Source organism: Penicillium verrucosum, assembly GCF_028828655.1.
Source record: "Penicillium verrucosum strain IBT 35672 chromosome Unknown utg000001l_segment0_segment0, whole genome shotgun sequence".
In the NCBI taxonomy this organism is placed as follows: Eukaryota; Fungi; Ascomycota; class Eurotiomycetes; order Eurotiales; family Aspergillaceae; genus Penicillium; species Penicillium verrucosum.
Window position 1 is genome coordinate 653499 of NW_026643210.1, and position 15405 is coordinate 668903.

Sequence of the window (15405 nt, forward strand, 5' to 3'; positions counted from 1 at the left end):
AAACAGCAGATTTAAATGAAGCAATTTTGGAATATTAGAAGAACAGATACCGAATCTAAACCGAGCAATGCGAAGCAACTCACTGATCTCACCACTTTCCTGAACCCCATTACTAACAAGCAAAAGAAGCAACACCTACCATCCCCTAATCCTCCACTAACCTCCAAGTCCAACCTCAATCTGTGTATCGATCCAACAAGTCTGAAAGCTCACGCCAATTCTGTCGAATTCTATACCGAAGTGTATCTCGACCATTCTCCAATACATTTATCCGATCTAGACAAGCGTCGAAACCGTCTTTGGTTATTTGGTTCTCTGCACGTTGAATTTGATCTATCAAATATGCCTCCCGGTCCAATATGGTCTTTGATTCGGCGAGCAAGCGTTTTTTATCATCCAAAAGTTTATTCTTAGTCTGCCTCCCTGCTGCGTGGTCCGATAATTCCGGTGATTGTAACACTGCTAACACACACAGGAACATAGAGCCTTGGGGTTTCTCTTAGCGGTGAAAAGGAGACGGGGTTATCGGAATGAAGACACACAGATAGCAGCACAACTGCTTGTAAACAATACCATCCATATAGCAAAAGATTGTTGCTCCTCTAATACCATGTACGTAGGCATGTTGTGGGTGTTTGTAGACGAATAATTCACTTTCTTTCACGGATAACCTAAGGCAGGTGAGAATGAGATTATTTTGTGAGATGATAAACTGATTGTATATCTATCGCAGCACTCTCAAGGCTATAGTGAAATAAATATAGGGGATTGATATAGGGACACCTGTAATCCGACACCCCTCTACTAGCTGTGCCAAGCTGACCAACACCAGGTCCCCCGGAAGGTTGTTGGGTGCCTGGCACGGCTATAAACTAGAATTATATGGTGGTGGCAGAAATTATGGCAGAATCTAGTATCGCACCCAATTGAGAAGGCGGTAGTTATTTTGCCTGAAAAGTTAGGCAGAGAGGTGTCCCATTACTGAAAGGGGTGTCGGAGTACAGGGGGTGTCCCTATACCAATCCCCTAAATATACAATAGTTTTACTCTTAATTATTCATTCACTTCCGCTTCGATGAACTCGAAGTGGGAGGATTACCCCCAATCCGCTTGAATTTCCTCGGATCTAGAACCTCATTAGACAAGTGGACTCTTAGGAACTTTGAATGAATGACATACCTTTCCGACTCATCAGAGCCCGATTTCTCGTTCCTTTTCCACCCTCCCAGAATCCACTACCTGCCTTTCCAATCAGGACCGCTTTGCAAATACCGCAGTTCTCGGGTCTATAGATTTGCTCGCGTGAGCAGTAGCCACATATCATGCGATTTGCGTGTTCGTTCGGGTGGTCGGTTTCCGCGTCGTGGCATCTAGATAAATCAATAAGCACATGAAGAGATATGTGGAGATATACAGCGGGTAATCATACTTGTCGCAAGGAAAGACCTTTGAGCAGCAGCTGAATCTGTAAGGGGTCAGTATAAGCTCTTCGCCGAGTGCTATCAACTCATCTATCGCGGATCACATACCTGAACCAGCGTTGACTCTTGGCATAATGCTGGCAACGACCGCGTCGCGGAAGTTCTTGTCCGGCGACAATACCAAGGACTTCCTGGGGCTGGGATAATTGTTAGATTTTATCGTGATAATGGGCTGTAGATTGAACGAACCTTTCTTTTGGCAGGGAGGCCTCCACGAGAAGTGACTAGATGATATAGTAATGAGTAAAAGTGTCTGTGTAGAGTTCGGTATATCAAGCTTACTTGCGGCACTTCCCACGAGAAGGAATTTGACCTCCGGGATCTTGAAAACTAAATTTCGGGTATGTTAGTAGTCAAACAACAGACACTGTGTATTAGAACCTACCCATTTTGCGATGGCACTGGCGGCATATACCCATGGCACTCTCGCCGCGAACTGCAGGTATACCTGGTGCCGGATGGGGAGTTGAGCACTCGGAGCATGTTGGGATGAAGTCGCTATAACAAGACGAGTCAACAAATGGCACTTTACTGGTATGTATGAGTGAACCAACCTAAGAAGCATGTCCCCAATCGTGCAGCCGCCCAATTCAAGGTAGCCAGCACGATTAGCATGAGAGTGCATCAACTGTTTCCGAAACGCTGCACACAAGTCAGTACCATTCCAGAAAAAAGAACGAGACTAAGTGTTTACTCACCGACACTCATATTATTAGCGCATTTCCGGCACGACTCCATTTTCGGCATATGGCCCTTCTCATCGGTAATTTGTGGTACGTTCTTGATGTCGACCGCCACCTTACATCTCTCACATTTAACTGTGATGTTGAGGTTCATGAGTTCCAGCAGCTCTATCCCGTAGAGCTCTAAGAAGGGGAAGGAAAGTGCAACGCCTCGTCCGGGCGCGTTGTTGTCCACTGATGCGGGGACGGGCGCACCACCTTCTTCATCTTCCTCTTCGTCTGAATACTCGTCTTCCTCGTAACTAGACTCGCCTGATGTCCCCTCGGCGCCACTGGTGGGATTCGGAACCGACCATTCAGGTGGGCGTGGAATGACAACAAGATGTGGCCTGTCTTCATTATCTTGAGCTGAGGATGCGGCAGGTGCTTTGGTAGGCTCCTCCACAACCTCTTCCTCTTCCTCTTCAACAGTGGAAGGTACGGCTTCAGTGGGCTCCTCCTTTGGCAAGGGCGTTTCAGCAAATTTATGGATATTGCTTGCCAGGTAGTTGACCTGAGATACCAGACTCAACTGTGAAGTCTGTGCTACCCACTGAGTGAATCCCACTTCCGTGGCTTTCACATCGGGGCCTTCGACTCCCTGCAACTTGATCGAGCTTTGCTCGAGCGGGTAGAGCTGTGGCACAATCAATTTCACAATCTTGAGTGCTTGGAGTGCTCGCGGCAGGCGATCCTTCTTGGTTGGCTGGATGGGAATAACATAAGTCCTGCCATCTTGTAGCTTTTGGTACATCGGCAATCTTCCAAGGCGCGCCTCGAGCTGTTTCGTCTCGGTCGCCCGTCTCTTCTCAGCTGTAGCTTTTGCTTCGGCTGTGTGCCTAGGTGCTACAGTTCGTGCTTGTGGTGCTGGCTTAGCAGCAGCATTTTGCGTTTTAATATGACCTTGAGACGAGCTCGGCTGGTTTAAAGCCTTCTCCGGGGCCTTGGTGGGTTCTTTAGTTGTGGATCCATCACCAACGTTGGAAAAGAACTTCAGCGTTGGCCCACGCTCCAGGGTGGTTAGCAATGATTCGAGCTTTTTGTCTAGACTGTTCAACCAGCCCAAAAGAGTTCCTCGGCCATTGGTGCGGTACGTAAAATCGACAATATCATCGAAACCCCTGGCGATATTTGCTTGATAGGGACCTTCCATTTCAGAGTTGGTCACTGCAAGCGTGGGTCGCCCTTTTGGGTATGAGCTTGGGACTTGCATGATACATTGTAGTCTTTCAAGCTCAAAGGGGAAGTCTGGATCAGAAGGTACCAATCCAAAGGTCAAAGTAGTACCCTGAGCATCATTGACTTCCTGTGGACGGTAACGCCGTCTCAATTGGTTGATCTGGAACTCTCTTGGGTCTGACTGCTCCAATTTGGAAACTGGTCTTTGGGGCTGGACAGGGGCAGCGGCAGGGCTTTGCTTCGATTGGTTCTCGCCAATGTTCAATTTCTCGGTCCCAGTTACAATGGCTTGCGCCGGACTCCGGCTTCCATTTGCCGGAGATTGGGATGGTGTCTGCTGCTCAGATGAAGGCTGCTTAACGTCAATGGCCGAGACATCATGTAGATACGGACATGCTGTTCCAAGTCGGCATCCTTGAACAATGTTAGCATATGACCATCACCAAGAAAGCATGCGCAGAAGATTAGGGCATGGGTCGATCATGCAATACTGGTCATAACCTCGGTATCATTGACCCCTTTGGGTGAACATGGCAGACGCTGTGTACAAGCATTCCCGAAGGGGCCTGTTTGTGGCACCCCGTCCGTATTCAATGACGCGTCGATTATAGTAGTGACAAAATAGGCAAAGAGCCCTTACAGACAGAAACTCAGAACACAGACTTACCCTTTTTGGTTTTGAAAAAGCGACATTTCTGCCGCCGGGTCGAGGACTGGCGAGCACTCATTTCATCGGTGGATGCAACACCATGCGACCGGACCGCTGACAACTCATCAGTTGTCAAAGGGGATGGCAGCTCTGTACCTATTCAACAAAAGCATGATGAGCGTGTGATCGAAAAAGGTTGTGAGCGGCCGGCTCCGATCCAGACATATTGGCAGACCGGGGCCACCCTGCACGCCAACAAAGTCCTAGGAGATAACATGGGAATGGGTAGGTTTTTGTGGCGGATGCAACATGTGGTGCATGGACAATACGAAAGCCTATGGTCTGTGGTGGAGGGTCGACCCAGATAATCCGCCAAAGTAGATCTCAAGGAAATGATTGGGAGAAAAGGTTCCGGCGAGATGGCTTTTACTAGCCAATAATAGAATTATGCTTGACTCACCTTGGGCTTGGGGTGCTGGACCCGCATTGTCAAATGACCTATTCTCCATGCTGAAACTGAGCCTCGAGCCGTGTTTGCAAAAAAGATAATCCAGAATGGAATGGCCGGATTCTGGGCGACTTGGAGGTGACGCGCGCTGCCAACGCAGAGATCGGGTGACCTGGAGGAGATCGACAGGACCAGATCTGCGCAGTAAGTAAGCCGGGATGTGCGACCGTCTGAAATGTAGCTGGAGCGATCTTTGAAGTCACGACGCTAAGCAAAAATAAAAAAAGGCGGAAAACCCGTGAAGAGATACAACCACGTGACACGTAAAATGTCAAAATAGGCCACCAATATAAGTGTGATATATCTTAAGGTCTGAAGATATGAAGCTATACAAGAAGTTATATATACCTGGGTAGTTGTTTACGGTTTTGCAGTCGAATGCCAAGACTTCAGGCGGAACCGATGATGACATTCGCCTTCCTTTGACTCATTTTCAGTCATACATAGTTACCTAGGTAGTTAGTTACTAGTTAGTTAACTATAGAGTACTGTTAGTCACAATGAATCAATTTTTGAAGTGGATTGCAGGTTTCTAGTCAAAGATCACTAGAATGTTCGTGGGGGTTCAAATATGGAGTGCTTTGTAGGTCTCCCCTCATTAGTTGCCGATGTATGCGGACTCCCTGGGTTGCCTGGGAATACGGACAATCATTAATCCCGCTGCCGAAGGGTCATTCATATTCCCTTGATGGCATTTAAATGCCCACCTTACCTTTACCCGAGTATCTGGAAGGCTAGCAATGTTACCCTCCCTCATTATCACATCTCCTAACGCACCATCCCCTCCATGGATGACACAACCCAACAGATTCGTGAACGTATTGTTCGCCAAATTCAAGTGATTTTCTCTGAATCTCTGCCAGATGTCGGCTCAGGCACGATGCGAATGCGAATCATTGGTGATATCCCAAACAGTATTCTTGACCCCGAGATTATTTCAAATCCATACGTCCCTTTGTTTCTGAGACCGAGGAATACCTCCAGAGATCGCACCCGGATAATAAGACTCGTTTGGTCGCCGTCAAAATCTGCCGTGGGAAGCACTCCTATTTTATAATCGACCTCAACAATACCGATTATAACTATAAAACTGCTCATGAATGCAGAACATTGATCCCTGTCTATGTCCTTGGCCTAACGAAAAGACAACTCATAGTTGTCCGAAAACGATCATTGGATGAAACAATTGCTAAGGTTCTTAGGAACATGCACAATCTCCATGGTCAGGATCCTCTACCTTTATTTGATAACCATTATGACGAGAATCTTCAATACCCCAACCCACGCAACTTGCATATCGAGATTTGAGTTGGTTTCACGACTGTCTTTTGGAGGACGAAACTGTTTAATGTGGACAGATAACGGTATTATCATTACCGAAGCATTCTCTCGGTGGAGGTGAGATTATTGGACATATCTCTCTATAAGAGGTTATTATAAAGGCTAGCCTCTAGACGGCTATAGTTAGCTTATCGTTTACGTGGATATATCCTACCACGATTATAAGGACGGTAAGAGCACGGAAGCATTTGTCTTGTTTTACGCCGGTTGCCCTATTAGCTAGTCGTCCTAGAAGGAAGAACTAGTAGCACGAAGCAGTCCTTCGGTAGAGTATATCGTATTTGACGCCGGTATACGAGAGATAATATGGCTACTGAAGATACTTGCTACAACCTGCCCCTGGACTGGCAAGTTAAAAAAATAGGCCGAAAGACCATTATATCTGAGCATTACGCTCAGATTGTCCAGTCTCCGATATATATAGTGCATGACATGACAATACTCGAGCAACTTAGGATGAAGCAAGACCTTCCGATTACCTAACGCCTTCGCTATCATGACTTCCAACAATTACGCGAAGGGCATAAAGTGGATCGAAGCCTAGACATCACTTTATAAGATATGTAGTTCGTTAGGGGATCATTCGTTTCGAAGTGAGGATGCCTGGATTTTCAGTAAAGGCCACCTGAGGGTATCCACCTCCCAATACGGCTAGCACAAAGCGCTATAGCTGCCAGTCTGCCTCTGCCCCACATAAGAGCCTCACATCAACGCTCCTCCTCTCAACCTCGTAACCTATCCAAGAAACCCATCTCCAAAGCATCCAAATCAACTCCAATGTTGTTCTCATACTCAGCCTGGTTTCGTAAGGGCCCCGGCCCTGGAACTGTCATCACCCTTGACCAACCCGTCCCTTCTAGGTGGAAGATTCTTGAGAAGCTGAACGAGCATGACTATCAGGTTAACGAGGAGGAAAACGATGAGTATGGCTTCCGTTCTTTCGCCTCGGCTAAATATATATGCTGCGATCCCAGATCCCAGACCAAGAAAGCATTTATACGTATCTACATTCAAGTTCCCCATCGGAAGACTGAAATGGATGATGCGGATACTAGAAGCCGACAAGCCACAACTTACAACCCCCCCATAATTAATTGCCTACCTGGACCTCACTGAAAAGGGCTGGAGTAACACACCAAAACTTCTCGGATATAAGACCGATAAAAAGGATCGCTCGGGGCTAGTTCCGGGTGGGTTCATTATCTGGCTTGTGTGGGAGATCGTCCCAGGGTTGCGCCTCGGAGACGGCAATGGCGCTGACCCATTTTGGGCTCTTGAAAGCTACGAAAGGGAGCAGGTTCGCTTGGCTTTTCTTGAGGCTTTATCGTAAGTCGATGTTTCTTCTGTATTCGATACTGGATCTAGTCATTATCGACTATATAGTAAGCTGCATAAGAACTGGTGGTTCCCCCGTGTGGGCGGGGCAAGCAGCCTAGTTTGGCACCAGGAGACGCAAACACTGTACGTTATTGCTATATTATCCTAACGATAAGCTGACGAACTTACTAATTACTCCATATAGCTACTTCATCGCACCCTTTGACAAGGCCGGCAAGCCCGAACGCCCGATTATGTCCGGTGCCAACTGGATTGCGCATTTCGATCTCGCCAACCTCTACGGATGAACGTGGTAATGAGTAGGATAAAGATACCTCACGCTGACAATAATAGCCAAGGAGGAAGCAATAGAAGCAAGATTGTTTGTTTGTTCTCTTATTATGTTGAATTCGGTGACAAGTCTGTGGCCTTTAATAAGGGATCCGTCCACTTCTGGTTCCGTATGTCCGTACTAGTGTCAAAACTCGAGTCCGTGAGGGCTAATAATCCAACATGGTAGAGACTCTGACAAAATGACACTGTCCAGCCTGAAGTCCTTCCTCTGTCACTATGGTGAATCACCGGAGAATACTCCAGTCCTCAAGTTCGACCGACTTCCTCCTTTCGAAGAAAAATTGTATGCTCATGGGTGGTCAAGAACCCATACTTCAAGCGTGAGTCGAACTTATATTCCGCAATTTGGCCTATATATACGTGTTAGTATATATTTATCCCTATCAATAGCTCATAAGACTAACCTAGTACGTGCCGGAAATGATCTTGCTTCGCTCCAGACTCAAACTCAGTGACCAACTTCTTGAGGTTGTGCTCGCGTATCCAGGGAACCTTGACTTCTCCCCAAGATTTGCTTCGTAAGTTGAGGAGTTGAGGCCATAAGCACAAAGCCAGGGGCCTTTTTGTATTCTGGATACGGCAGCAAAGCACCCTTAGAGGCACCTGGCATGAGATCATGGTTCTAGGCCCCGAAGACAGCTCCTAGAGCTATTCCTGCTCGTCCCTCGAGTCTGCCTTGCATACCGCGCTCGTCACCCACGAAATCTTGCTCTTCGTGGACTGAACCGGCGAGGGATTTGGCTGTCAATCTAGACGCTATTTTGGGGCGGGTTCCATGTCTGGCTGTTGTTGGAGTTCGCGACTTCTGTTTTGAAGTCGGTCCACTGCCCAAGAGCTTCGACGAACTTGATCTGGTGCAACGCGTGTAGGGGGATTAAATATGCCACCGGCACATAACTCTGTCATTGGTTATTACCTACAACAGTCTACCCTATAAATATTCACCCACCCCTAAACTAGCGGCCAAGAGATCTGCCTATTGTATTGAACATGTATAGCTATGATTTTGAATTCTTCTATAATTCAATTCAGATTCACTTCAGACTCACTTCAGATTCAATTTACTTTAGAAGTTCCCATGCCTATTTTGAAGGCATTAATTTTATATGTAGGTATTCAGGCATCTTTAAGGATCGGCAGGCTTCAATTGATAACTACAACATACAACATTGGTTTTTGTAAAGTGAGAGTAGATCTAAATTGCTGCTGGCAATATGAAACAATGACAGAATTATGTGCCGGTGGCATACTTAGTCGCCCGTACGCGTGGCTGACAGTGCGACGAGCGGGAATGTCGAGATTAGGGAGAGGTTCGAGTAAGAGGCCGGACGCGCTATGCGTGACTGAGACTGCCTCAATCCTGGCTTCGATGCTCAGGCAATGGGCAAGGCCCGAGAAGTTTTGAAGAACTTCACCGAGTTCCAAGCCTACTGTTACATTCTTATCCCTAATCTTAGTTTGCTATGGTTTAGTTTAGTTGACCACGCCTGCCAACGGTCAGCTGACCAGTCAGCTGACCAGCTGGGAGGGGTAGGCGGCAGTTAGTTGCCATTAGAAAGAATCAACTCTTTTATCTCCCAAAATCCGCCATACTGCGTAACACCTACATCAAGCATATCAAGGAAGTTGAAGGAACCCAGCACAAGCGCCGTGGATCGGGACACGGGTGCTTTTCTCCTTGTGAGAGAGTCCCAGAAACAGATCCCACTGGAGCCAGTCGGGAAGCTCGAATCTGATTCTGTTGACATGCAATAATCGCTCACCGAACCACGCAAAAAGCGCAAACTTTCACCGTCCGGACAGCACAGTAAGGCCTCGGAATCTGATGCTGAAGCGGCCGATAGTTCTTCGTCAACATACAGCGAGGTGTCGGCTGCTTGCGACTCCGAAATTACACCCGGGCCAACCAAAGACGAGCAACTTGTCAACGACGCTCTGCTGCTGTTCCTGAGGGCTCTCTTGGTTTATCAACCTGAGTTAAAATGCCAATGGACAGCGCACCGCTCGCCATTTTCTACTGCAGTTTTTGGCAGGAACCAGATGAATGCGCGTACAGACGGCTATTTGGAAGCAAATGGCGAGGTCTTCGCTATCATCGAGGTTAAGCCAAACATTCGGGCCCCAAGTGTACGCCCGGAACTTTTATGGCAAGAGACAGGCGAGATGATTGCGTGGATCATTGTAGAGTGATTGTTGATAAAGTGGGAGCTTGAAGCCTGATAGTGAAGTATTGATCGGGAGCTTGTTGAAAATAAGAAAGCTAGCAGTATCAGAGCGAGGTGCAACGGTGAAGCTCTGTTGTTGATCGTGCACTCGACGGTGCCTTCCTAATTAAGAATTTGTAGACTCCAGCGTACAGCGCCGCATATTGTACCTAAGCATAAACCTAGCGAATATAGTGCCGCTGAATTTACTGCGGTTTATCTCGAATTCAGGATATTATAGACATTATTGATAAAGACTTTCAATTTCTTTTGTACACAGAATCTTGCTTTTCGTTGACCGAACTAGCGAGGAAGTGACTATCAATCTGGATTCTGGGCGCTATATCCCGCGGGTTAGCTAGTCTGTAATTGATCATTCAAGATTTGTTTATACCCTTTGCCTCATGAGTTTACGCGCTGGACGTGCTTGTGTATGTACACATATCAATGGAAGACACGCTTATTTGGCTACGCCGTGTCCACTGCGCTGCTAGGTGAAAAGACCACGATTCTCCCTCCAAAAGCCACGCACAATCGTGGCCTTTTCATCGTCACCCCTAGTTAGTTAGTTAGTTAATTACTCCGTACAATGTACAGATTCCGACTCAACAAGATCAGTAATAATCACCAGTGCACCTAGACAGGGTCCTCTAGAGCTTACATTTAATATCATTTCAAATATAGCGTTCGTCATTGCACGTCCAATTCCGAACGCAATGCTGTGGCGTTCATGTTTCAAAGCACACAATCTGCTCCAAACCACAACAGGAAGCCAAAACCCAACCAAGCACCGGCAATAATTGGCAATAATCTACCTGCACATCACCATTGCATACAAAAAGCATAAAACCAAAAAGCCACCAGAAAAAAAAAAAGAAAACCAGGAGGGAAACAGGATCCCGAATTCCAGTCTGCCAACAGAGCATATACTACATGGAGCGCGGCATGCGCCTTATCTCCCACATCCATGCCGGGGGATATCCCCTTTAACAAGGGTCCAAACCCGGCCAGTGAGGCCATGTTAATATAAGAGAAAAGGTAAACCTTCACCGAGAGAGGAATACGACCCGACCGGGCGCAACAAGCCTGCAATAATATACAACATACCCTACGGTCACCAGTCACGGGCGGCGGTCTCCGCGTTGCGCAGAGAAGATGAGGGGGTTCGCTTTGCAGTTTCTAGAACTCCATCCCTGCGTGATGGGTGCGCCTTCGCCGGGGGGTAATGCGTTTAGCTTGGATGCAATACCGATCCACTAGCCATAATGGCTATCTTGGTTTTCTTTTTCGAGGGTGGAGATGGCTTGAGTGTGTACGATATATAACATATGTTGTAGTCATACTTCGAACTCTACCGCTCTTTCATGACACATATCGGGTGGGTTTTAGTTGTTTACCCCGACAATTAAAGGCATTGGGGGTAACGTACGGAGCAAAAATCAGGTAAGAGAAAAGAAAGAACAAGGGAGTAGATTCTCAAGACCGGAAATTGAATGGTGCGACAAAGAACATGTACATACTATGTTGTACAGATACAGAGAGAATTCACACCTCAATAGAGAAGAAACCCTCATATCCTACACAATAGGTGTGGCCTATAACTAACATGATTGAAGGAAACGGGGTTGGCGAGGCTATCCCGAGGTCACTTGCACATACAGTGGGACGTCTAATGTTGTACTCCGTGCATAAACCCTGTCTGTGGCTGCCGCTAGTCGACACCGGTATTTAGCCCAAGCCCTCGGGGAGTTACAAAATATACATGCGTTTTAGATATAACATTCCACATGGCTGTGTTTAGGTTATTTAGGATCTATCAACTGAGGCTGTAGTGTCAAAATTAGAGCTGTTCTAAAAGAAACATGTCAAATGTCCGATAACAACTATACAACCGAAGAAACTCCGCACCAGGGTACAAGGGTAATGAAAGTACTGAATTGAGCCTCGGTCAATGGTATTGTAAGAAAGACCTTGGTATGGGAGCTCCGCTCCGCGGTACTGAGGTTTCCGCTGTATGTGGTAATGTAAGGGCCAAATACAATACAGTAAGTAAAACACCGAAAGGGGAAAAGCGCAAATCGGACCTGGAAATCACCGGCCAACCGGATCATCCTTCCAGAAGCCTTCCAGAATCTCGCACGGTCTTCCATGGGTATTGGCGCATTTGACCATGGGCATAGCTTGCAGTTTTTCGGGTTGGAGCATATGTCGGCATTTGTATAGATATTCCATTTACCCGATGGTATATGTACTTAACTTTTACTACAGCCAAGATTATTGAATCTACTCCATAATATGACGGCAATTGAGGATATTGGCATCTTGCGGGGTTTCGGAGGACAGAGCTCCTGGGAAAGATGATACACGTGACCTTAATACACCAGAGGGCCTAGAATTATGGTCTGGCCAATCACAGGCAATATGATTGGGTTGGGATTTGCGGGTTCAGTGTCACTGAGCGTTTCCTTTTTCGGTCAAAGCAAAACGGGTTTACGTCCAGGCGGGGGCCAATCCCGAGCGCCTCCTTCGGGACTTCGCCGAATATTAATAATAGTCGGTGATGTAGTACTTCATTCGGAACAGCCACGGAACGTGGGATGTCATGCATACTGGCAAATTTCTGAAGTGAGTTGAGAGAGTAGATGTCGTCGTGCAGGACTGTTACTGAAACGACTGAAATTGCCCCTGAATGGAATGAGTACTTTATATGTATCATGAAATCAGTTATTTAAGTGGCCCCAGTCTAAAACACCTCTGCGCCGGAATAAAGATCGGCTCTGTTCTAGAGCTCGAGAGGCCTAGACAGGGATGGTATGGGTCATGGTTGGCCGATCAATTTGTAGTGGAGGACGATCAAAAAGAAATCAACGAAGATTCTTGTGCGTCGAGTATTCGCCTCAATCTCAAATAGCCTAGACAAAGTTACCGAAGCTGCATGCAAAGCGTGTCGATATTCGAACGCCGAAAACACCCTCGATCTCCAGCTCAAGGGTGCGATATCCTCACATCCTCGCATGTAGTAGCTTTTGTTGAGGAGCTGCACGCTGTATGCTGCATCGGCATGCCGATTTCACGTCCGGCGCACACCAACCCGAACCCGATGAACCAGTTAGGCGTCAGTTAGGCGTCAATTGTGTGGGAAAAAGGCTATCCACTTTTGCTTCACAACGCCTCTGCCTAACAGCCCTGGCCATGGAGTGGTCCGTGGAGGTTAGTAAGCGATACACCGTACCTACCTAGGACAGTGTGAAGTCCCAAAAAGGCAATGCGGAGCCGAAGCTGTTACAAGTGTACTCCGTGTTCCGTACAGCATCAGTTAGAAACATTTCAGTACCGGTGAGACGCGAGAAAAACGAGACAGCGAATCATGTCCGTCCCTGATTGTGAGTGATCCACTGCAATATCCACTTTTCTGGCCTGTATGAAGCTGAGATCAAGAAGACTCTTCTGGCCGGGGGAGAGGAGAGTTAGCCCTAACTGGACAAGTGGATTCTGGAGATGGAATGTGCACACAATATTCTCCGTATTCTCTGTAGATAATTGAGGAATGGCTCTAGAGGCTCTTGTCTCACATTCGCCGTTTCACTAACTGTCATTGGGTCAGAACGGAAGAAAGAGGTTTATGATATAAAAGTATACGATCTGGCTTTTATTGTGCCAAGGTTGGTTTTGCTCGGTGAGCGTGTACAACATATATGTTGTACTCAATTTGACATGAGGTCTGTTATATCCATGTTATTGGCTTCGTTGGATCTCGGATCTTTATTTCTCGAGCATTGAATCGGTTTTCATTGGAGCCCCACGGCTCGGGTATGACCGGCGAGACTGGAAGTTTTGCTAGAATGGAGATGATGTCGGGTGTTTCAGGAGGAAAAAGTCTTCATCCCCACACCCGTTCAAAGTTGGAGAGAAGGTTGTGCATACGTCATTCTCTGAGACACTGCGGACCCGGGGAAGACCATCTTAACCTATATTAGTTCGATCGCGTGTCTACCGGTATTGTTCAAAGACGAGATGAGACGCGAGAAAGGTGTCGAAGGAAGAGAGGAGCAGAGAATAAAGAAATGGATATCGGGCATCGAAATTCAGGGGCTCCACCCCCGGATCATGTGCGCCGGTCATGTGCAGCTGCCACATGACTACTGTGGACACACCCGACAGACCATAGTAAGAGGCGATGTACTTCGTATACTCCGCAAGCGTTCTTCTATTGGGATTGCACACAACTCTGACACATTGATGAAAATAAGCACAACTCCAACCGAGGAGGCATATGGAAAACGCAATTAATGGCGGTAATGACATCAACGTGATACAAATCCTTCAGTGCAGGCACATCCTTCAGGCAAGCCACCATTAAGACATGGCAAAATGTAAGCAAAGGCAAAAAACTATGATGAAAACACGCATAACCCATGCCGGATCCATGTACCTAGGTAAATAACAATTACAATCACAATCACTCATAGTGTCATGTCATAATGAGGCCCTCCAACGGAACAACATCCCTTGGGAATACCTAACTAGCTAAATCGTAGTTTGTACATCGAACAAAGTACCATAGCACAACCCGGAGTTCAAATAAGCCCCAAGATCTAACTAAGATCAAGGAAGTTACATCTCCAAAAGTACCCGGCCTAGAACACACACTGCCAGCCACGCAGCACGACCCCAGTCCAATCACCCTGACACCCCTCAAATAATCCCACGCGTCCCCCGAGATCTCCGATGAGCTGACCATGCAGGGCGAGAAAGCCACCGCGAACTGAGCACGTTATCTCGTCGAGTGGATTTACAAGCTCATCACCCCTCCCGAATTCCCCGGGAGCTTTGGCATAAACTAATGTAAAGAGGACATAGCTTCTTGTCGCATGTGCCAGCGACCAGTGCGAAGCCGAATAAAGAAGATGGCACCGAGGAGTATCTCACCGGTCGATCGGGTCGGTTTTGGAAAAGCCCATGTAAACTCTCTTCAAAGACTCCGGGGGCTGTATGGGTCGTTAGTAATCAAATATATCAAATATGAATATCACAACCTTGAAAGGTATAATCTCATGATATTGTACATGCATACGGTTCAACTTATAATTAGAAAGAGAAAAAAAAAAGAATCCGAGTTTGTAGTCTACATATGTTCTAGATCTACGCGAACTGTTCGCTTCCCGGGGGAGATAGGTACTTTTGCACATCCTAGGGGCCCCGGGATATTAAGTGCGCTGCATTATGATTGAACACCCCTGTATCCAAAAATTTCCTTTTTTTTTTGCATCCCACCTGACCTTTATTATTTTTTGGCGCCCCGGGATCTGCGCAGATTGTCACTGAAACGTCCATTCATGAACTCATAGCTAAACTCTTCCCCATACCTGTCTAGGCAGGTGGTACTGCATTAGGAGATTCGATGATTCGATGATTCGATGATTCGATGATTGTTCATAATAAAGTGCAACTTTGTCGTTTCCTTTGTTGATACCCCCGGGTGTGGTTGTAGAACAGCCGATATTTTCTTGGGTATGGGGGAATACAACATGCGGCTTATAGATGTACCTAGTATAAGGCTATATCTTAAGAAGTATAGATGTAGTCAAGTACCGATTAACCTGTATAATTAGGCGATGTAATCAAATTGGATCATGACCACTTGCATGCG

The 15405-nt window shown here is 46.8% G+C and overlaps 5 protein-coding genes across 5 annotated transcripts; 4 read left to right on the top strand and 1 right to left on the bottom strand.

The window, feature by feature from the left end:
• Positions 1 to 1061: 1061 nt before the first annotated feature.
• N7516_000251 (uncharacterized protein) lies at positions 1062 to 4540 on the bottom strand (the record flags this gene model as incomplete). Its single annotated transcript, XM_057212973.1, has 11 exons — positions 1062 to 1126; positions 1180 to 1370; positions 1430 to 1465; positions 1530 to 1618; positions 1671 to 1705; positions 1764 to 1811; positions 1867 to 1979; positions 2036 to 2123; positions 2180 to 3796; positions 4050 to 4187; positions 4492 to 4540. 11 exons carry the CDS (start codon positions 4538 to 4540, stop codon positions 1062 to 1064), a joined length of 2469 nt encoding a protein of 822 aa, XP_057074856.1.
• A 786-nt stretch (positions 4541 to 5326) lies between these two features.
• N7516_000252 (uncharacterized protein) lies at positions 5327 to 5847 on the top strand (the record flags this gene model as incomplete). The annotated part of the gene is given in 2 exon segments (XM_057212974.1): positions 5327 to 5453; positions 5471 to 5847. 2 exon segments carry the CDS (start codon positions 5327 to 5329, stop codon positions 5845 to 5847), a joined length of 504 nt encoding a protein of 167 aa, XP_057074857.1.
• An 810-nt stretch (positions 5848 to 6657) lies between these two features.
• Positions 6658 to 7505, top strand: N7516_000253 (uncharacterized protein; the record flags this gene model as incomplete). Its single annotated transcript, XM_057212975.1, has 4 exons — positions 6658 to 6894; positions 7001 to 7206; positions 7264 to 7341; positions 7403 to 7505. The coding sequence occupies 4 exons, from the start codon at positions 6658 to 6660 to the stop codon at positions 7503 to 7505; spliced, it is 624 nt and encodes a 207-aa protein (XP_057074858.1).
• Positions 7506 to 7730: 225 nt separating this feature from the next.
• N7516_000254 (uncharacterized protein) lies at positions 7731 to 8073 on the top strand (the record flags this gene model as incomplete). Its single annotated transcript, XM_057212976.1, has 2 exons — positions 7731 to 7871; positions 7960 to 8073. 2 exons carry the CDS (start codon positions 7731 to 7733, stop codon positions 8071 to 8073), a joined length of 255 nt encoding a protein of 84 aa, XP_057074859.1.
• An 858-nt stretch (positions 8074 to 8931) lies between these two features.
• N7516_000255 (uncharacterized protein) lies at positions 8932 to 9741 on the top strand (the record flags this gene model as incomplete). Its single annotated transcript, XM_057212977.1, has 3 exons — positions 8932 to 9047; positions 9174 to 9231; positions 9331 to 9741. The coding sequence occupies 3 exons, from the start codon at positions 8932 to 8934 to the stop codon at positions 9739 to 9741; spliced, it is 585 nt and encodes a 194-aa protein (XP_057074860.1).
• Positions 9742 to 15405: the final 5664 nt, after the last annotated feature.